Raw genomic sequence first — 22,366 nt, forward strand, 5'->3', positions numbered from 1 at the left:
TATGGACCTGATTGTACATTGTACCTTCTGTTAAAAATTAGAAACCTAAGGGAGCATCATTGTTAGGGTTATCTCTAACTATAATAGCAAGAAATATATAATTAATGATGAGACTAATTGACCAACATTACTAAAATAAGAGCCACAGATATCAAAGCAGTTATTGTTTTTACAGCTACATTTTAATTAAAATGCAAACTCCACTTCCTTTTCACTGATGATTTATTTCATAAGCATTCCCTTTGTCTATCCTAAGATTATTAAAACACACAAAGCATAATTTTACCATGTATGCTACAATGCTACTTAAAAAATTAAAACAATGGACATAAAGTTTCTTTAATAATATGCACCAAACATGTCTCTGCTTGGAACATACATAAAAAGTTTACATTATCTCAAAGTTAGTAATGATTCCTTGGTGTCTGCCAGACATTTACATGAACATAAAATCGTATGGAACACATTTACAGCTGCAGTAACTGAATGTTTTAGTGAGACACAAATTTATCATCACCTAAACGGATGTAGTGACCTTTTCTCCACATCAATCAATCATCACATATGAACATCATTGTCCACAAAGAGACACCTGATGTGTCTCACCCAGTAGTTCAGTTATTTTAGCTCTGTGTTTGGTCTTAGTTTTTCTACTGTTTGTATACTGAACACTGAGCCAAGGTGCAGGATTGAGGTCTTCACCAGAGCAGAGCTTTGCATTGCATTGCATTGCATGTCATCATTATTGAAAAAAATGGCAGATTTAAGGTTTATTCATTGTGAAATTAACTATGACTGAGATAAAACTAAACAGTTTTAAACCCCCTTACTCTGACAGTCATGTTCTAATTGAATATCACACCATTATTTTCCATCTGATTCTTTACATCTGTTAATATTTCTTCTGAGGGGTTCAGAGCATCTGCATATGTCTCTACATGAAAAACTGAGCGATTAGGTTGGCCAAGCCCAGCAAGATCAGGAAGCTGTGGAAGAGGGCTGAGGGCCAGCGGAGCATTCCCTGTCGCTTTAAGGAAATCATGTGGACTACAGCAGGAAAGACAAATACTAAAGCCAGACCACATGTTGCTCCAGAGAACCTGAACAACAGGAAGTGAAAAAAGAAACTAAGATTGACAAAATTCAGTTTACATTCACCTTATTTCATTCACATCCACTGAAATGAGACACTAGTAATGACGATCACAGCTGCCCAGCTGCTAGACATAAAAATAAGCACCAAACTATTTGTTTGTTTCATCCATTAATTATCATGTAGTCCATGTGAGAAGGGACTAAGCTGTAAACTCACCGTATGATGGAGCCAATGTTGGGATAGAACTTGGCCATCAGGACACCAGCTGCAACTATCAAGACGTTCAGAGCGAGGACATGGAGGAAACTACAGGGGTGACATTTTAGACTCACTAAATAAGCTGTAAGTTATTGCAATCAAGACATGTAATACTATTAACCTGTACTGTTAGATATCTGATTTTGAACACACAGTACATCTGGTCATGTGACACAGTATTCATCCAGCAGACACAGAGTAGCATGTCGTGCCTCAATGTTGTGTTAACCAGGTGCTGAGTAGGTTGCAGAGAGATTCTGTTAACATCTGCTCCAGCAGCTGGAAACAGGATATCTTTGACCAGCTGTCTCAGTCCGCTTAATTGGAAATGAAAGCAGACATCTCTCAACCATGTGCTTTTGGGTTATAATTCAGTTTACCCTGCAGGGGGTGATAATAGCTCTCATGAGTGGCAATCTACTGTGAATTCAACTATTGGTTTGTGAGCTGCCGTTCTCAAGTCTCCATTTTGTAATTTGTCCAGCAGCCAGAATAGTAAAGCAGGAGAAGTTATTTTGGTGCAAAGGAAGAGTGAGTCACATAGGCCATACCCTTAATGCTAACCCTGCTTTATCGTCTATACATCCATCCATCTTCTACCGCTTTTCCATTTCTGGGTTGCAGGGTGCTGGAGCCAATCCCAGCCAATGTTCCAGGTGAGAGGCGGGGTACACCATGGACAGGTCGTCCTCTATACATATGATCATCATTTTAAAAAAAATTATATGTTGTATTGAAGAAGACTGTAAACTGAGAGAAAGTGGACTGAGACCACAAATTTACTAGGAAAACATTTACTGAGCTAAATAAACAACTGAAGTGTGGTGGCTTGTATGAACAGAGTTTTGCAACCATTGTGGTCACCCCACCCCTGCGACCTGGAAATGGATAAGCGGTTGAAGAAGAACGAATGAATAAATGTATTCATTAATGGGGTCACCCCCTGATGGTCATTGCGTAAAATGCAGATTTAAGGCTCTTCGGCTTTGACCTCACTTTTCAGCCCTGGTTTCAAAGTCCTTTTTATGCATATTTTTATTTGACCATCATGCTGGTCTGAAGCTACTGGATGCTAAAGGAAAGGTTCTTATATTCTTTATGAAACCTTATCAAATCATATAAATAATTATCAGCAGTTTGCTGATAATTATTTATATGATTTGGGAGGGGCCACATACAATGATCTACTGCATGCACATAATTTCAAGATAAAGATGCTTTGAAATTAGCTAAGCTTATATACACCAATCCAGTCACTCACAGGGACTCAATATTCATCATTATCAGGGCAGGTTCCACAGAAATAACAAGGACTAACAAGAACTTTAATGACATTAATACTGACATTGGTAAGTATTACCTAGGGTAATGGTTACCAAAGATCTGGCCCATCATCTGGACTCGCACCAAGTATCCCAGCAGAGGGTAGACTGTGATCATCTGGAACAAGAGGAAGGTCCGAGCCACAAACACCATCACATCACTGCTGGGAAAATTATCTAAGAAGTTCTGTAGGTAAGAAAAAAGTAGAGGAGGGTTATTTGACAAATATGTAGAAAAGCTATCTAGAAGATTAAGGGCAGAAAAGGTGGTGGAACTGCACTTCTGAATATCATGCATCTCTTTTTAGCAGTCCTACTTTACTGTGCACTACAATTTACAGGCGACAAAGTCATCCAAGCTCTTTTATCACCAAATTCTTTGAACTTTTATTGATTATTCACTCCTGATACAATAAAAATCACTGTAACTGGTGATTTTAACTTGCACATTGATAACAATTATGACCCATCCACAAATGACCTGACAAACCTCTTTAACTGCATGGACTTCAAACAGCATGTCACTGAGTCTACTGACAATAGAGGACAAACACTGAGGCTGGTCATAACCTATGGCCTGTCCAACTCCTGTTGTTGTCTTGGCTGTGTCAGATCATTGCTGTGTACTCTTTAATATCACCTCTTCTACCCAAAAGAAGTTCCTCGGTGAGAACTGTGAGGAAACCCTATTTAACTTTGTGGCTGTAAATTTTTATTGCTATTCTTAAGAATGCCCCTGCTGAAATTTTACCTGTATCCTGTGATTTTATTGTGGATAATTTTAACAGCGGACTGAAGTCAGCCCTTCACTCAGTGGCTCCACTTAAAGGAAAAAAAAAGATACAAACTAAATCTACACCCCCATGGGGAATAGATGAAATAAAATACATACACTGAAAAGAAATTGCAGGTGTGCAGGTGTGCAGAGAGGAAACGGAGGCAAACCAAACACACTGTTCACGATGAGATCATTTGCGAAAAACCCAAATTCTAGATTGATGCAGTCGACTGGCAAGAACCTCACATTTCATGAATCTCGCTTCTAGTCACAAAAATGATCCCACATTCCTTTTTAACTCGATCGATCTTTAATAAACAGCAATTTCAATAACCCCTTGATACCAACAGATGCTCCATGTGAGAACTTTTTAGACCACTTCATAAGTAAGAAGTATTTTAGGTCCAATACTTTTAAATCCATATATGCTTCCCCTTGGTGATGCTATCAGAAGGCATGTTTTTTTTTTTTTTTGTATTTTAGATATGCAGTCATGGAGGGCAAAGAACGTCCTACTGCTAAACCAGAAATATACTGAAGTTTTAATTATTGGTCAGAAACTTCTGACAAAATTCCACATTTTAAACCATCACAATGGGTTAAAAACCTGGATATCCTTTGTGACTCTGAGTTTCCCTAACCCTAGCTTCCACATCTCAGGAATACAACAAAAATAAAATTTTGCCTTAAAACATCTTAAAAAAATAGCTAGAATTTGCCCATTTTACTCTCACCAGAACAGAGGTGCTGACGCATGCTTATATCTCCAGTCATATCCAGTCATCTGGTCTTCACAAAAAGATTTCACATTTCACACCTTCAGCTACTCCAGAGTTCAGCTGCAGGAGTGCTGACTCGGACCAAGGCAGGCGGACCCTACATATATTTTAGATGCATAGGCCCCCCATGCATTTCAAGATCAATTTTTCAAAAAGTTGTTTCACTAATCTACAAATGTCTTAATGGTCTTGGGCCTTCTTATTTATCTGAGCCACTCTTATTGTACGAGTCCTCGTGACCCTAATGTTCTCTGATACTGGCTTATTAGTTGTTCCAAAGGTAAGAACAAAACCTATGGTGAACCCTCATTTCGATATTATGGCTCATCTCTGGAGCAGCCTGCCATCTGGCTTCCAGGCCACAGAGACAGTCCAGGTTTTTAAAAATCAAGCTCAAGACCAATCTTTTTAATTTCTCTTGAAGCTAAACTTTTTCTTTTTTTAAATTCTGAACTTAGTTTTTATAACAACTTACAACTCATAATTGTTTCTTTAAGTTCTTAGGATATTTCCCTTTTTCATGGCATTGTATCTTTTAGATAAATTCTTAAATCATGTGTTGTTATTCTTTCTCATCATTCTTTTCCTCTTTAATTCTTTTCACCTCCAGCATTTTCCTCATGGGAGCCCTGTGTCAAGTCCACCTGCAGGGATGTTGTCCTGGGGGCCTTTCTTGATTAGTCAGTTGGGGGCCCCGGCACCACAGATTTATTGCCATGGCATAGGTGGCACGTACTGTAATTTCCAGACTATAGAGCGTACCTGAATATAAGCCACACTCGCTAAATTTAAAGAGAAAAACAGTTTTGTACATATATAAGCTGCACTTGTTTATAAGCCGCAGGTGTCAGACATATTGGAGGGAATGGCATATGGCAGAATGTACACAGAAAGATTTCGCCTTTTCACCAGATCGATCAACTTTAACTTGAAAGTTGCATCATATGCATTGCCTCGTGTGTTTTCCATGATAAGGGTGAGCGCATGAAGCACAAAATAAATGACTGCGCTTCATGCACACACCCTTACCCTGCGCTGTATAATTTGTCTTTTTTTTCCTCTTTTCAGCCTGTGAAGCACTTTGTGTTGCTGACCTGCATGAAAAATTACATACAAATAAAGTTTACTCGGAGTCTGTAAATACCCAGCAGAGTCAGAGTCACACTTGAAAGTCAAACATTCATAAATCCAAGAGTCACAAAATCAGAAGAATAGAGTCAAAAGTCACATACAGTCACAAGTAGCAGCATAATGATTAACACAGATGAGCAAATTCAAAGATAGCTACTGCTTTTTATTGGCCTGATCAGAGTAGTGTTATACCATACTGACTGGGCAAAAGTGGGAAGAAAAAAAAAAAGAAGACAAGAACAATTGAAGTATAAATCTTACTGGCTCAATGCAGTCTTTGAAGAGAGGAGGTGAGGGAAAGGCAGCAAAGATCAAAATGCCCACATACACATAGGTCAGCCCGACGAGAAGATAGGCCACAGACAGGTCCCGCACCTGAAGCCATGACAACACATTTATCTTAAAAACATTACAGTACAGCAATAAACTGTGGAGTATGAAGGGTTGTCAATTTAGTTGATATGTTTTTGATGATTAATTCTATTTTTTCCATCACCGTTGACATAATTCAGCCATAATGATGAAGTAAGTGAAAAACATTCAGAATGTTCAATGTTGCTCACATTCTTCTCCTGGTTCCTGTTGCTTTTCATTAGCGTAATGACGCAGTTGTGAATGAAAAACGCCAAAGTGAGGACACCAGTCAGCTGAGGGAAGAGCAGTCTGAACTCTAAAAGGAGACAAGACAGGAATGACTACACCCACAAAAATGCTGCACTAGTGCTAGGCTAGTGTTTAATGTGTTCAAATCTGACAATGCAGCACAACACAACAAAAGACGACAGTGCAACACAAGGTAACACAAAAAGCAAAACAGTGCAACGTAACACAATGTAACAACACAAGAGACCACAATACAGCAAAAATACCACGCAAGGGAAAAACATTTAATTATTCTTATTTGTATTCACAGCAGTGAACTCACCAAGTGTCTGACGTGCCAAATACACCAACATATATATCACAATCTTGATGTATTAATTACCCTATAGACAAATGCCAAAGAGGTCAAGTAACTAAGAGATGGGGGATAATAAATATGTAGAACGGAAGCTTTAAGCCCAAAAGGCCCGCAATCTGAGTTACGCTACTAGGGAAGATCGTCTCATACAGACAACTTTTCCTCTTTCTCTGTGTGGTTATTCTTCTTCTCTTTTCTTAAAAATGATACATGTAATTAAAGTAGTTTGTTGATTGTGATCAAGGTGGGACTCTGTAGTTGAAGCACTCCTCATCTTCCCTGCAGTTTCTGACCAGTTTGGCAAACAGTCAGTAACAGAAGGTGTAGCCATAAGTTCATAGTTGTTCATTCATTCATGATCCATTTAATGGTCAATAGACAATGAACTAACTACTCTCTACTCTCTGCATCACTCAAAGAATTTGTCAGTCCAAGTCAGTCAGAGGATCAGCTAGACAGAAAGTCAGTCTGTCAGTGAGTCAGAGAATACGTTTGTCAGTCCCTCAGAGCACGTTTCAGTGACTCAAAGAAAAAGTTGGTCAGTCAGAGTGTAACAATCCAGTACAAATTTGCTGAGCAGCATTGTTTAAAATGGCCTGATGCAAATGCAGATGTTGAACATGCATTCTACCAGGTTCAACTGTGGACTAAAACATGTAGCGGGTTTACCTGAAACATAAAACCCAGTTGCGTAAATCCAGTGGAACTCCAGGTGGAAGCCAAGGCGGACAGCTTTAATGGTGACCAGCACAATCAGATAGACCACTGATATGGTGCCTGGATAAGACACAAAAATTCAACATTAATGAGATATGACGCACATTTCACACCAACTAAAGGAGGCTGCCTCCAGGGTATGTTATCTTGGGTGACTCCGGAGGCAGTTGCAGAGTACCGACAGGCCTGTAGGGCTGCAGCCTCAGCGGTGGGGGAGGCAAAGCAGCAGGTGTGGGAGAGGCTTGGAGAGGACATGGAGAAGGACTTTCGGTCGGCACCAGAGTTGTTCTGGAAGACTATTTGGCACCTCAGGCATTGAAAGCAGGGAATCTTCCAAGCTGTTTACAGAAAAGGTGGAGCGTTGCTGACCTCAAATGAGGAGATTGTAGGGCGATGGACTTTGAGGAACTCCTGAAACCAATGTCTCCACCATCTGAGTCAGAGGGTGGAGACATTGGAGACAGAGGTGGAGGATGAAGGGGGTCAATTTCCCTGAGGGAAGTCACTGAGGTAGTCAAACTCCACAGTGGCAAAGACCCAGGTATTGATGAGATCCACCCTGAAATACTGAAGGGTCTGGGTGTTGAGGGGCTGTCATGGACATCAACATTGCGTGGGGGCAGGGGCAGTGCCGAAGTTAGTGGCAGACCAGGGTGGTGGTCCCACTTTTTAAAAAGGTAGACCAGAGGGTGTGTGCCAACTACAGAGGCATCACACTACTCAGCCTCCCTGGGAAAGTTTACTCCAAGGTGCTAGAAAGGAGGGTCAGGCCAATTGTCGAACCTCTGATTGGAGACGAACAATGTAGATTCCGTCCGGCTCGTGGAACAACGCATCAGCTCCACTGTAATGAACCTTGGAGTAACTTTTGACCAGGACATGTCCTTTGCCCCTTTCTTTCACCTGAGAAACATTAGGAAAATCAGAAAAATCCTCTCTCAACAGGATGCAGAAAAACTAGTCCATTCATTCATAACTTCTAGTCTGGACTACTGTAACTTATTACTATCTGGATATCCAAACAAATCTCAGAAAAGTTGATTCAGGATGTTGCTGCACGAATATTAACAGGAACTAGGAAAAGAGATGTGTGTTAGCTGCTCTTCATTGGCTGCCGGTAAAATCCAGAATTGATTTTAAAATCCTTCTGTTAACATATAAAGCTCTTAATGGCCAACCTCCATCACATTGAGAGCTCATAGTTCCTTACTATCCCAGTGGGCCACTCTGCTCTCTAGATGGATATTTACTTGTGGTTCCTAGAGTCTCCAAGAGTAAATTAGGAGGCAGATCTTTCAGTTATCAGGCTCCTCTTCCATGAAACCGACATCCAGTATCGGTCCGGGGGGTGGACTCTTTAGCAATTTTCAAGACCAGACTTAAAACCTTTCGGTATGACAGAGGAAGGACCGAGCACCTCTCTCTCCCTCCCCACCCCTCATGCACTGACAATAACCATGCTTTTCCGAAATCCCTGGTTCTCCCAGCTCGAAGCATGTGTACTGAATTTACTCACCATGTTTTCCCGAAGTCTGTCTTTTTCAGTTCCTCTCCCCCTCTCCTCATCCTGCAGGTTATGACTCATCACCATCCCATGTTCCTGCAATGCCTGCTGCTCCTATATCTTCATGAATTCCATACAGCATAATTTCTATGAACTTCATGGAGCATCATGTTCCTGCCTACACCTGTTTTGAATATCCCCTTCTCCTGTTCTCATTCTCTCCCTACTCTACCCAAATTTGCCTCTCTGAGAATTAGCCTCCGCCAGAGCTGCACCATGTCACCGATCCTGTTTGTGATTTCTAGGCAGAGTCACAGAGGAGAGAGGTTGCAGTTCGGGGGGCTCAGGATTGCATCACAGCTGTTTGCGGACGATGTGATGCTGCTGGCACCATCGGTCTGTGACCTTCAGCTCTCTGTCTCTGGACAGGTTTGCAGCCGAGTGTGAAGTGGCTGGGATCAAATTAGAGGCCATGGTTCTGTGCTAGAAACCAATTGACTGTTTCCTCAGAAGGCTGACTGGCTTCTCCCTTAGAGATAAGATGAGGAGCTTGGTCATCTGAGAGAAACTCGGGAGTAAAGCTGCTGCTCCTTTGCATTGAGAGTAGCCAGCTGAGGTGGGTTGGGCATCTGGTTCTAATGCCTCCGGGCACCTCCCTTGGGAAATGTTCCAGGCACATCCAGCTGGGAGGAGGCCCCGGGACAGACCGAGGACCAGGTGGAAAGACTATATCTCCACCCTGGTCTGAGAATGACTCAGAATCCCAAAGTCAGAGCAGGTTGACATCACTAGCGAAAAGGAAGTCTGGGGCTCACTGTTGAAGCTGCTTGCATGGATGGATGGGCGCACATTTCAGACAGAGAACACAAAATCAGTGGTCTAGTAACACAGGCCCTGACTTAAACCTGAACCCTGAGATGGGAACTTTTTTTCACTAATTAAGAGTGCTAAACAGTTAAAGATGCCACTTCACCAAGGAGCCTTTGCAAACATTTCAGGAGCTGAGTAAACAGTATTTTCATGACATGCTCCTCCTGAACTGCAGATGAAGCAAGTGATATACACATTGATAAACCTGAACATGAACATGAACATCTTTTACACAAACAATTTCAAAATGGAGAAAATAATGCTCTTTATAGCAGTTAGGAACGAGTTAGAACTGACTTTTTAACTTTAAGACATATGAAGTGATAACTGTGTGAAAAGTGTGTTTAAAGGGTGATAGGATCATTTCACTAGTTCCTCCACGTATCTGGGGATGCCTCAGATCTCAAATTTGACCTTTTGTTACATGACAACTCAAGCTGCATCATACCCAGAAAGGTGAACCTTGCAAAGAAGGAGGCTGAGCGGAAGCAGAGCAGTGGCAGGAGAAGGATGATGAGGTAGAAGGGGACAGTATTGGTTTTGCTCCACCAGTTTTTGAACAAGCTGTTGTCAGATGTGCCGTTCCCATCAAGGATTAGCGTGGTGATGGTGGGGGTGGTATTTCCTCCAGGGTCAGTGTTTGGGTATGGGCAGATAACTAGAGAACAAACCAACAGAGCAGATTACTCTTTGATATCAGGAAACCACCATACACATCTACTTACATAAGATGATGATTCTAAGTTGCTGTAGAAGGACAGAAAGCCTGTTTATCTGAAATATATAGTCTTATTCTATATTTAAATTTCAGTATTTAAATAATAAATAGACAAAGTAATTTGAGTCTAGACTAAAAAATTTTAAACACACACTCCAAAACCTATCACTTATTTTTGATGTGTGCAGCCTGAAATCCATGGTTAGCCAAAATCATCCAATAGGCCAGTCTGCAAAGTGTGATCAAGCATTTGTGAAACTTTATTTTAAAGACCAGAAATGCAGGATGAGATTTTTTTTTATTCTTTTCTGACAGCAGAAACAGTAAAATTGAGTTGAGAGAGTCACACCTCTGTCAGAGCCGTTGGTTCCAAACTGTGAATCTGACATGTTGACATTGTGAGCGTAGTCTGCAGATATATGAGGGGACTGTTAGATCAGACCAGACTGTTGTTGTCCTTTTCCTTAAAAATGTGCAAGCACTGACAATTTTAAAGCAATTTAAAAATAATTTAGTTCAACAATAATGTGATGATAATAATCTGGAACATAATCATGTGACCTCTCCCTTCTGCTAGTGATGACTTACTATAAATAAATTGCCCTGTGTTATAGAGGAAGTTGGACATGAGGACCCAGTAAACCACCATGGCTCCAATGAGGGACACCATCGAGAAGATTAGGCTGGACCACTGGCCAAATTTGCCAAAGTAGTACCTACACACATCAGGGAACTCCCAGTCAGAGGTATCCACGTAAGCTGGACAGAAGAGAGGCAGAAGAGAGAATACATTATGACTGACTTCCTAAGTTTATTGAGAAACATCCATCGAATAAAATAAAATGTGGTTAGGGGGCTCTCTAACACAGGCAGCAATTTAAATCAGGTTTTATAAACAGCAGCTCTGCTCCGCTCTTTTATTCGTGATCAATGAAAGACTTTTAATATGAATGGTATGCTTCATGATGGATAGATGGATGGATGGAAATAAGACAGAACAGATAAGATAAAGAATAGATACACCGTGACTGGATGGGGGGGCATTTTTGGCCTCTTTGCTGAGGAACACTAACATTTATCATATTGTGACTTTGACAGAGAGAGAGATGAGCTGCCTTATTGTCTTTGTAATTCACAGCTCACATTTAGACAAGCCAGGTAGGGAAATCAACTGCAGTGAAATATGACCAGATCAGTGACCTATGTGTATGTTTGTATGTGTGCCCGCCATTCTGAGGTGTGAAAGCCGACATGCACAAGCCAACCTTATATGAACCAATAGAAAATCTCTTTCCTAGCTACATGCTGAAACGGTGCCATTCACACAGAGAAGAGCACAAAGAAACATGTTTTCAAAAATAATGGGTCAAAAATACCCGCAGGTTGATTACTTGTTGGGAAAATAGCCCTGCCTGATGATAAAAGACGCCGCCTCTTCACTCTCTAAAATGTTCTGGGAATGATTGGCTCTTATAAAGATTACTCTTCCTCACTCATCCTGATTTTGGCCAGAATTCCAAAATTCAGAATTTATACACAAGTGACAAAATTTACCAAACGTTTTTGGAGAGAATCAATCAAGTGGGGGCATTGAATTTACAGGAAGGCGAGGATTAAAACTTACTGTGACTTGACTGTTAAAAAAAGCTTTAACCTCAAAGAATAAAGCGATAACTGGCAGGATGACACATTCTCATTGTTGCTGGACTTACGTATGGCTTTTGGGGACTTGAGGACAATATAACAACAATAGAGCATCAGCAGCCCGACGATGATGAGGATGAGAATCCCCAGAGTGAAGCCAGCCTAAGGCACAAAAATAAACTGAGTTCTCAGATCAACAACTGTGCTAAACAGCATAACACTAAATTAGCACCTTAACTAATTTCAGACTTCGTCTGACTGATCATAAAAGTAGCTGTATAATGTTGGGGAATCACCTGCTTTATACCCCATGGGATGCTGAGGATAGATGTACCCATCATCGTGTTCCAGACGGCAAATCTGTGAGAAGATATGAGCAGGTGATGACCACAGCAATCAGACACCTACTCTAAAGAATGGGACGGCGTTGAAAGTACTAACATAGTGACGATACTGGGATTTTTAGAGGAGGGGTCACCGCTGGTCACCTTGAAAGCCGTCCCCAGGGGGCTATAAATGTAGATCTCCTCTGGTCGGGGAATTACATGGTTTGGAGGACTCTGGTGGCCAAAACAGAAAAACACTGAAGATGGAGTCCTCAAACAGAAACATGAAAGGAAAATATTGACATTTACTGAGTTAAGACCTTATGAGATCAATATACGGTTTAGACATGAAGCCTTGAAATGTGGCAATGACGGGTGAAGGGTTTTGTTGTGCCTGAGATAAATAGTTACAATTATCTCAGGAACAAGTACAAAACTTAAGTAATCATTAGACTTGTAAAAAGTGTTTCCCCACCGCTTGCTTCGAAACACTCATGGTTGACTGTTGGTATCTGTAATAACATTATAAAAACTTTACACCTGCTCTACACAACCAGATCCCCTGCTGTAAAAACCTACTAGTAGCCTGTCAGAGGAGCCTGTTAGTCTGCTGTAGTAGTGGACTCTGCTGTTGAGGATGGCAGCTTCTGCAGAAACCCTCTCCTGTGGGTCATCATCCACAATGTTCCTCGGTTCGACATGGAAAGGCCTGGAAACAGCAGACAAATATCAGGCTGCAATTATGAAACATAAAACCAATTAAATAATTAAATGTGGTTAAACTAAGGGTGACGTAAAGTAATGGAAGATGACTGAAAGTAACTAATGACAAGTGCGGTAGACCACGGGTGACTGAAGGTTGATAGAAGGTTACTGAAGGTTGACTGAAAGTGACTGTGGATGACTAAAGGTGATTTTATGCGATTGAAGGCGGCAGAGCATCTCAAGATTAGTTTTTACAACTAAATGCGCTGTGGTGACCCCAAAATTAAAACAAAATTAAAACAGTGCACAGAGGCTTCAGTGGTGCCAACCTACAAATCTCTGAATGCCCACAGAAAGGATCAGAGCTGCATCTTTTTCTTGAGGACAGTCAGATCCTTAGACATCAGCAGAAAGATGTTCTAGATGTTTTACCAGACTACGGCAACAAGAACGGTATACTGTTTTATCCTGCAGTCTGCTAGGGAGGCACCATAAAAACCAAAGGATGCAAGGCAGCTGGACAAACTGATGGAAAGAGCTGGCTATGATTTGAACCCTGTGGTGGCTGTGGTGGATGTACAAAGAGGCAGAAAGCATGTTGAAATACCCAGTACTTCCACTTCATAACACCCCAGCGGATAAGAGAAACCACAGCATTGGAGGGTTAATCCATCTACAATGCAGGATAGATAGATACAGAAAATTTTTCATTCCCACTGCCATCAGATTTCACAACTCCTTAACTATTAGAATATAAGATACCAAACAGTAGAATGTTTCTCCGGGAATTTATAACCAGGGTGACTGAAGGTAACTAGAGTTGACCGATGGCAAGTGAGGTGGACTGAGGGTGACTGAAAGTGATCAAGAGTGAGTAAAGATTACTGGGTATGACCAAGGATGTCTAATTGTCACTTAGCTTCAAACAGATAATGACTTGTTACTTTAAACTCGAGTTAATGTAGAAGACATTTTGTTTTGTGTAGGGTGCTTTTGTTTGGTTGCGGTTGCAGACTGTTGAGAGACACTGGGAAAAAAGGCAACAGGCACATAGGAGTTAGTTATTTAAGTATATTATATATTTAAGTTATTTAACAATCCCCATTTATAGGGATTATAAAATCAGGATACAGACTAAACATTCTGAGGTACTTGTATTAATATCTGGAGATTTGAACCCCTGCTGACTGGATAATGTTTGGTTTTTTGTTTTGACGAGCTCCTGACTAGGTGAATTTCCCCTTGGGGATCAATAAAGTTATATCTATCTATCTATCTATCTATCTATCTATAGATTATTTCATGGAAAAGGTTTCCCATTTTTACATGAAATATCAGTTGCTTCTGTTTCACTTGATCATTAATTTGTTTGCTATTTCACCATTCTGACAGTGGTAACCACTACACAACCATGCGTTTATAACCCCTGGGTGTTTCTACACAATGGATGGATGGATAATTAAAAGGGAATTGCATCTTGACTAGAGAAGTTCACATACAGAAAGAAAAGGCGTACACATTTGTGTGACTGGATGTGCCAGGAGGCTCATCACTGCACTGTGAAATACCTCAATGATGAAAATTAACACAACACATACGCGCACACACATCTTAGGTCTTAGCGTTTCCCTGTTAGTTCCAGGAAGTATTACCTATTTATTATCTAGCCAAAATTAATTTAAACATAAATAGCCTGTATACAAGATGTGCTGACCAGTGCCATACTGGATTCAAAGACCAAATGTAAAAGAGGACGGTCCTATATGTGTCTTTATAGTCATCCTTAAAAGATAGTGAAGATAAATTAATGCATAATCTGACTCATCAGTTTGCCATTTCACATTTCATCTCGACAGTAATGATACAGAGGCATACCTAAAGCCTAACAAAAAATTTATCTGTCTATGATATACACATGTTCTTGTTTTACAGCTGGGAAGGTCTCTCCTTAAAATCATTTTCATCATCTGTTGGCAACTGCTCTACTGGTTTATCAATCATATTAATCATATTTAGCTAAACAGATTATGATTCAGTTATTTTTGCTGTAGACTGAATATATTTATGTTTGACATCAAAAAATGGATATGAGAGAAGAGGTCATAATTTCTCCTTTTATTTCCAGGTATTTAAGATTTACTGAAACACAAAATTTTTAGGTGAGCAACAGCATTAGAACAGATAGATGTAATAGATTAAAGTGAACAAGACTTAATATTTAGTTGCAAATCCTTTGCTTGCACTAACAGTGTCGAGCCTGTAATCCATGGACGTCGCCAAACTTTTGCATTCTTTTTTGTGATACTTTTCAATGCTTACAGGTTTTGTTTGCTTCCCGAGGTTATTCCCTTCAGTCTCCTGTTTAGCAGGTAAAATGCATTCTCTATAGGGTTTAAATTTAGAAATTGACTAGGCAAGCCCAAAATCTTGTCACTTCTAGCCCCTGATGAACCTCCTTTGTTGTTTTGTGTCATTATCTTGCTGCATGATAAAGGCTCTTTTTAAATTGGCAGGCACAATGTTTCTGTAGACTTCTGAGTTAAATTTGCTGCTGCCATAATATATTACATCAATGAAGATGTAATATGCCTGAAGATGAGGCAGCCTGTCCCTTAAACATCACCACTACCCACATGTACTCACTTGTTTTCTGCATTCTTGAACATTTCTAAGCATTTTTCATATTCCTAATTGTGGCTGAAGCACTTTTATTAAAATCAATTTACACAAGAATAAGATAAGCCTATTTTGAACTTGAAAGTTAGTTTAAATATATTAATATTGGCAAAACCCCTGTTTTCGTTTATTTGCTGGTGATGTCATGTCTCTTGTTCATATACAAAGGCTGAACAAAAATAAAAGGTAAACATTGATATACCATTTTTATATCTGAAATATGATTTAGCTCTATAGAAGCTCTATAGAAGGTTTCATTGACTAAAAGTAATATTACGGAACAAATATCCATTGTGGTCATTCTTGGCAGTTTCTCCGTGTTTCCCTTTCCTGTTTCTCTTTTATAATGTTCATGTCAATATAGGAATTATATCATATTGACCCAAATAAAGAAATATACCATGAAATACACCAGAAATTTTGGCCTTATTGTCTAGCAAAAATCATGATTGAGCATTCATTAGTTGAGAAGCTCAGAGTTTAAAAGTGTTGTCAGTCACCTGTCACATTCGATTTTCAAATATTTTATCTTGAAAATCAGCAGAATGTTGAATGCCTTTTAAAGATAAACTGATTTCTGGCTAACATCTTGTTTTCCTCATGTTAAATTTATCTATTATTGATGTATTAATCTATGTAGGACAATGGTCACTATGGTGATGGTTTGTCAACTGTCCCTTTATAAATAAGGCACATTTTTTTCATAGTGTCACACTGACCACACTTGCTCTCACACCTCAGCTTTTCAAAAACACAGTCTAAGTCACAACAGGTGTCCGACCACAATGGACTTAAAAGTATGGAAAAGTTTACTTAAAATGAGTTAAGACTGATGTTTCATAAAAAGTTAATATATAAATATTACTGACCTGAAGATTGAACACTTTATGATGGTAAAAAAGTAAAACTAGTTTTCTTTGTTAACATGTCTCTTTTCTTTACTGGACAGCTTGAGTTTATGAACAACTGTGTCTCACAGAACCATCACAGTGCAGGTAACTGTTGTGTATTAATTGGTGTAGAGTTTCATGGTAATTCACCTTTTAGCCTTGAAGTCCAGTGAGTCTGCGGAGCCTCTGTGAGAGAGGCTCTCTGCAGTGTGCCCCGAGCTCAGCAGAGGCCTGTAGTCATCCTCCATAATACTTTGACTCTCAGCTACCGCTCAGCTCTCATCACCTTACTGGGTGGATACATATCATAAAGTCACAAACACCACAAAACATTGTGTGGTACAGCTTTTTACTGCAGTCATGTATTTCTGACATCAGTTAAATCTTAAGCCCTTTGATCCCAGACTGAGGACACATTATTGCAAAGAGTAATGTTAACACAAAAACAGAGCACAAAACACAGATATAGGTGAGTCTATGAGACAGAGAGCTATGAGTTGCTCTAAGCTGGAGCTGGAGCCTTTGTGAGATATTTCGTTCAGAAATATTTTTGGTTTAACAGCACCGTGGTCCCTCAGCACCGTCTGTGGGTTAGGAGAGATGTTACAGCTGGAACAGACTGTGGACCAGCCGTACGTGGCCTGTACTGGTGTCGCTGCCAGCAGTAACATGTGACCTGTACCAGTCTCTACCAGCTACATGGTGTCCGTACCAGCAGTATGTGGTCTAGGGCTTAATCGAATTTTAACCATTCATCAGTCATCAAATCGCAAAGGCTGCGATGTAGAAAATACTTTAAGCAGCACGTCAGACCAAGAGCGGAAGTATGCATTTCCTCCTTGTAAGAAAGTCACACTAAGCTATGGAGCAAGGAATGTCCATGCTTCCCAGTCAGAGGCCAACTTTTGGGAGATGAGGTGATAGCTCATATGTATTCATGTCAAACATGAAGACATATTGATCTGGAGACCAATAAGGCACAGCACTGAAAGAGTCAGTTATTCTATACTCACCTTTGCGTGCACTTTGAACAAAGTGGCCTATTCAGTGTCTAAAAGGATCCACAGTCTTCAACCAAAGGATTTTGTATGTGTTGTTTACTGGTCTCAGTTCTAGCAACATGTGGTTTGTCTGTGTACACACAGCAACAGTATGTGTTCTACCATTGCAGCTCTCAGCTCTTCAGTTCCATGTTAATTGTTATGTGGTTTCTTTAGCTAAAAGCAAAGTAAATCATGAAGGAAATCAAGAAGACTTGGATTTGATGAACAGATTCAGAAAGGGTTTCAGCTATTGATCCTCACCCTGCATGAGAACATTGAGTTGATCGCGACAATACTCACGCCACTTGTTGAGTGAATTAACTTCTTTTTTTTTTTTTCTTCCATTTAATTTATTTATTTAGTGGTGCAGTTTCACTGTTCACTAAGCAGAGGAGGCGGGAATTAAAAAGGTGAAACAATGAATGTGAAGATCTTAGGTGTGTTAAACAGACAAACAACAAATTGGGGCCAAATTGAACACCAGGAGCCTTCAGATGGAGGGCAAAGAGTATCAGACACCGTCTCTCTGCGCGCTCTTCATCTATACTTCCCTCCCCTCACACTGCATGGAGAGCTGAACGGCTCACGTGAGCCACCTGTGCTTACAAACTTAATGTCGTTGAAAGAAAGAAAGTAGAAAGCTAAGGACAACGGAACATTAAGAAAATAAAACTAACAAAGAAAAATAAATTTCCATATTTTAAGCTAGATTTGATCCACACATGTTATGTTAACTAAGTGTTACTCTGACTGAGCGGTACCTCCAGTCTCTGCTTCCTGTTTCGTGTATGTTTGTGTACTTCCTCACGCGCAAATACACACAAACTCAGCTGAATCTGCTCAACACACCAAAAGGCCGCGATTAAACACACGGCACGAGATCAGAAACACATAAGTATAAATGGAACTGCACGACACTACATCCGTCAAAGATCTCAGCCTTTACCTGAACCCGTGTGCTGCTCATTTCAAAAATCAGCTACTTTCAGAGCTAACAAAGTGCTGAGTCTGCACTCCAGATAACAACAGGCTCTCACCGAGTGGTGTGTGTCTGTTTCCGCGTCCCCTCTTCACCGAAGACCGCCTTAGTGTCAACGTCCAGACCTTAGTCTTGTGTTCCAGTCAAGTCTGCTGTGTCAGCAGAACTTCCCACCACCAGACACCAGACACTTTACGAAATGACGAATTCGAAGAGAACTGCGGCAGTGACAAACCAGCTGCTTCTGGAGGAGTCTGTCAACGGTGACGGTGGCGTGCCGAGTTCCTCCCGATGCTGTGCTTGTGTTGTCACCGGTGAGCTGATTGTTTCTTCCTCACGCGTCTTAGTCGCGCTTATTCTACGTCCTGCAGAGCTCGGCTACTCTCCTGCCCCCTCTGCCGGACCGGGTGTATGCATATAATTCTTTTGATGATTCTAATGTCCTGCTTATCATTTTACAGTCCGTACTCACGTCGTGTCTAAATGTTTCATGACGTCTAGCTTTATGCCAGTTTTTATTGCTGGACAGCGCCATTCTTGTTTCTCTTGTTTTTTCCTGTAGTAAGTGTGGTACCTGCCGGCTAAGGCTAGTCCTTAAACGCACTTCAACAACGTCACCTCCTATTAAGGGGAAGAACCCTTAAATCTTTAATATGATTATCTGTTTATGGTGTGGCCCATCCTCAGTTCCCCGAACAGGACCATTTTAATCAGAGGCATAGCTTATATAAAAAAACAAAAAACAAAAACATGTTGGCTTTATTAAAATGTAGAAATTGAAAACCTAAATGAATAAAAGGGCATGAGGAAAAAAAAAAAAACAAAACTCAAATACAATAAAAAAAAAAAAAAAAAAAAAAATAATAGTTGAATGTCCTCAATAAATAAACAAGGGTCGAGTCGGCTGTACAATGCAACAAAGGTTCAGGACAGCTGTGGGAGACTAGATGGACAGAGGAAACCCCAACATGCGCTCCAATCTTAAATAACTAATTTCACACAAAAAAAGCACAAAGTGATATACAGCTTTGAACAAAGTTAAACTGTTTAAAAAAAAAAAACATAAAGGACAAACAGTTATCAACCATAAACTAAAATATGTAAAATAAATGCCTCACGTCCAGAACATAAAACCGATGAACCTAAAAAGCCAATATTTTGATAAAAACAATTTTGGCATAAGAACAAAAGAATAAAATGATTGTGGAAACCAGTGGCTGGCCTGGTCTTTACACAGGTGCAAGAAAACTCCTATAATGGAACAACGTGAGACATCCAGTTCATCACCGTAGCAGAATAATAATTTAAAAAAAAAAAAAAACGCTATTTAAAACATTAAAAAGAGGAAACACTATGTCAATAGTGTGCCTACCTGGGTGAGAGGGAGAGGACAAAGGGCTCTGCTCTGAAACAGGCAGCTATTTATGACTTCCTGGCTGAAGCCCGGTCGCACTCACTCACCCCCACTAAAAAGTGTTGTTGCCCTGACGATCAACTGACTCTTAACCAGGGCCTAAACTAGGGGTTGCTAACCACCACCATATTGTTGTCTGCCACTGTGGACCGCGGCAGGTTGTGAGGGTTGGAATTCTTCCCAGCAGTGGCCCGGGTGGTGCATTGAGGGGCCGACCTTACCTGGGAGTCCCCAAGGTGTCACCATTCACTCCTGGGGGGCTTCCTCCTCTATTGTGATTGGACTGTCAGATGTGCTGCGGAGTCATAACTGCAGGCTGATGTGGTATTTCTCTACCGATCACCACTACTATCAAGGTCACTGTCCTGATGGTGAGACGATGGGGATGGTTTGGGCAAAGTTTCCAGCGGTGCTGCCCTCATCTCAATCCTGTGAACCCGTTGCACAGAACCAGTGCCATCAGCCAACGTGACAGACGTTCACAGTTCTGTTGATACTTGAACCACTTGATAAAAGGTCTGGTGACCAGATGTCCTTGATCTTCTGACGATCTTGACAACAATGATTCTTCAAGTAGACAAGCTGTCCTTCCTTGAAGCCGGGATCACGCACTTGTTGGTTAGGCTCTACGCTCTTCCGTGCCACATTCCAAGCCACCTGAAGTCGTTCTAGGTGTTGCTGAAGCCATTCGTCCCAGTTACTGTCGTCTTTTTGGAGGCATCCAGGTCCGTCCCCAAGAGAAAATCCACCGAAAGCTGCGGTGTGGCCCGTTTCTTTTCAGGAGGGAGAGATCATAGCAAATAATGAAGCATCCTGTTAAATCGCTCACATTGGCCTTTCCCTTGTGGATGATACGGTGTGGTCCTGGACTTTTCTCAATTCCATACAGATGACACAGCTGCTGGATAAGAGCGCTCTCAAAATTTCTCCCCTGGTCTGAGTGGATCCTCTTGGGCATGCCAAACCAGTGGAACCAGCTGTCAACCAGAACCTTTGCCACTGTAACAGCACTCTGATCCTTGGTTGGCACTGCCTGTAAATTTAGAGAATACATCAGTGATGACCAACACATTCTCTCTCCCATCTGTTTCAGGCTCAAGCAGGGTGAAATCCACAGCAAGCACTTCCAGTGGCTGACTGGCCAAAAGGGCCCCCTGGTAAGTTCTCACTCCAGGCTGGACAGCCTTGGACAGTACACAGCACTGGCAGTTCTGGCAGTACCTCTCTATTTGCGACTCCATCCCTGGCCAATAGCACTTTTGCCTCACCAGGTCTGTGGTCCACTGCACCCCCTGGTGTCCATGTTGATCGTGAATGCTGTTTAGGAGTTCCTGCTGAAGGCATTGGTGTAGAAGGAGCTGATGACAACTCAACATGTGAGGCAGTGATCTGCCTGTACAGCAGGCCATCTCCCTCCAGGATACAGTCCCACTGCCGGAGTAAACACTGGACGTCTACTGGGAGTTGTAGTTGCTGCTCCTTAGTAGGTGGGCTGCCTGCTTTCCAAAGAGGAGGAAAGAGTTTCAGAATTGGGTCAGCACTTTGCAGGATTGCCACTTCAGCCCTTGATTGACTTGGAAAGACTTCAATCTGCTGCTGTGTCACGACCTCAGGTCCTTCAGGATCAGGCAGAATGTCAGAAGTGTACATAGTCTGCTGGTTGGGCCATCATCGTTATTCTGTGGCACCTAGCTTGAGGGTCTGAAAGTGGCTTAGAGCATTGTTATCAGTGTTCACTGTGCACTTGCTACCTAACAGATATTCTCTGAACTTCTCTGATACTGCCCACTTCAGTGCTAGAAAGGGCTTGTGAAAGGACAGCTCCTAACCCCTGATGACTGGCAAACAAAGGCTTTAGTGAAGTCTGCAAAAGCTAAGATAAGGGCCCTGGTGAGCATTTTTTTTTTTTTAATAAATCACTGAAACTTTGTTCACACTCCTTGGTCCAGAAAGTAGGCAGAACTACAGCAGGCCTGGTTCTATTTTGTTTGGCTACCTTGATGGCAACAACCACAAGTTGATGCAGAGGGGCAGCCAACTGTGCAAAACATTTTACAAAGCAGCGGTAGTAACTGCAGAAACCCAGGAATGATCTGACTTCTGTTACATTCTGGGGCTGCTTCCAGTTTGCCACCGCAGAGATCTTCTGAGTCAGTGGCCACTCCTTCACTGGACACACGGTGCCCAAGATACTGCACCTCTTTCCTGGGGGGAGAAAAAAAAAAAAAAAAAAAAAAAAAAGCCACTTATACTCAGCTTGGCTTTCGGGCCCTGCTGGTGGAGGCGGCTGAGAACCATATCCAGCCTTTGCAGGTGCTGTTCTATAGGGAACAAAAGACAATGACATCATCCAAATAAAGGAGGACTGACTGAAGGCTCTGATCCCCAAATATCTTTTCCATGAGTCTCTGGAAGGTCTCAGGTGCATTACGCAAACCAAAGGGCATCCGTTCAAATTCATAGAGGCCAAATGGTGTGCAGAAAGCAGTCTTGGTTTTTATCTCCTTTTGCTACAGGGACTTGATTGTAGCCACTTGCCAAGTCAAGAGTAGAGA

At 41.3% G+C, this 22,366-nt stretch overlaps 1 protein-coding gene across 1 annotated transcript; it reads right to left on the reverse strand.

Moving 5' to 3' along the window:
- Positions 1-323: 323 nt before the first annotated feature.
- Positions 324-18,706, reverse strand: slc38a9 (solute carrier family 38 member 9). The gene is made up of 15 exons (XM_029515962.1): positions 18,456-18,706; positions 16,526-16,665; positions 12,684-12,813; positions 12,220-12,338; positions 12,075-12,138; positions 11,847-11,940; positions 10,723-10,893; positions 10,484-10,543; positions 9,865-10,074; positions 6,995-7,102; positions 5,928-6,034; positions 5,626-5,739; positions 2,715-2,863; positions 1,313-1,402; positions 324-1,100 (listed from the first exon to the last, which is right to left on the reverse strand). The coding sequence occupies exons 2-15, from the start codon at positions 16,621-16,623 to the stop codon at positions 935-937; spliced, it is 1,680 nt and encodes a 559-aa protein (XP_029371822.1). The 5' UTR covers positions 16,624-16,665; positions 18,456-18,706; the 3' UTR covers positions 324-934.
- Positions 18,707-22,366: the final 3,660 nt, after the last annotated feature.

Source organism: Echeneis naucrates, chromosome 12 (genome assembly GCF_900963305.1).
Source record: "Echeneis naucrates chromosome 12, fEcheNa1.1, whole genome shotgun sequence".
Lineage (NCBI taxonomy): Eukaryota > Metazoa > Chordata > Actinopteri > Carangiformes > Echeneidae > Echeneis > Echeneis naucrates.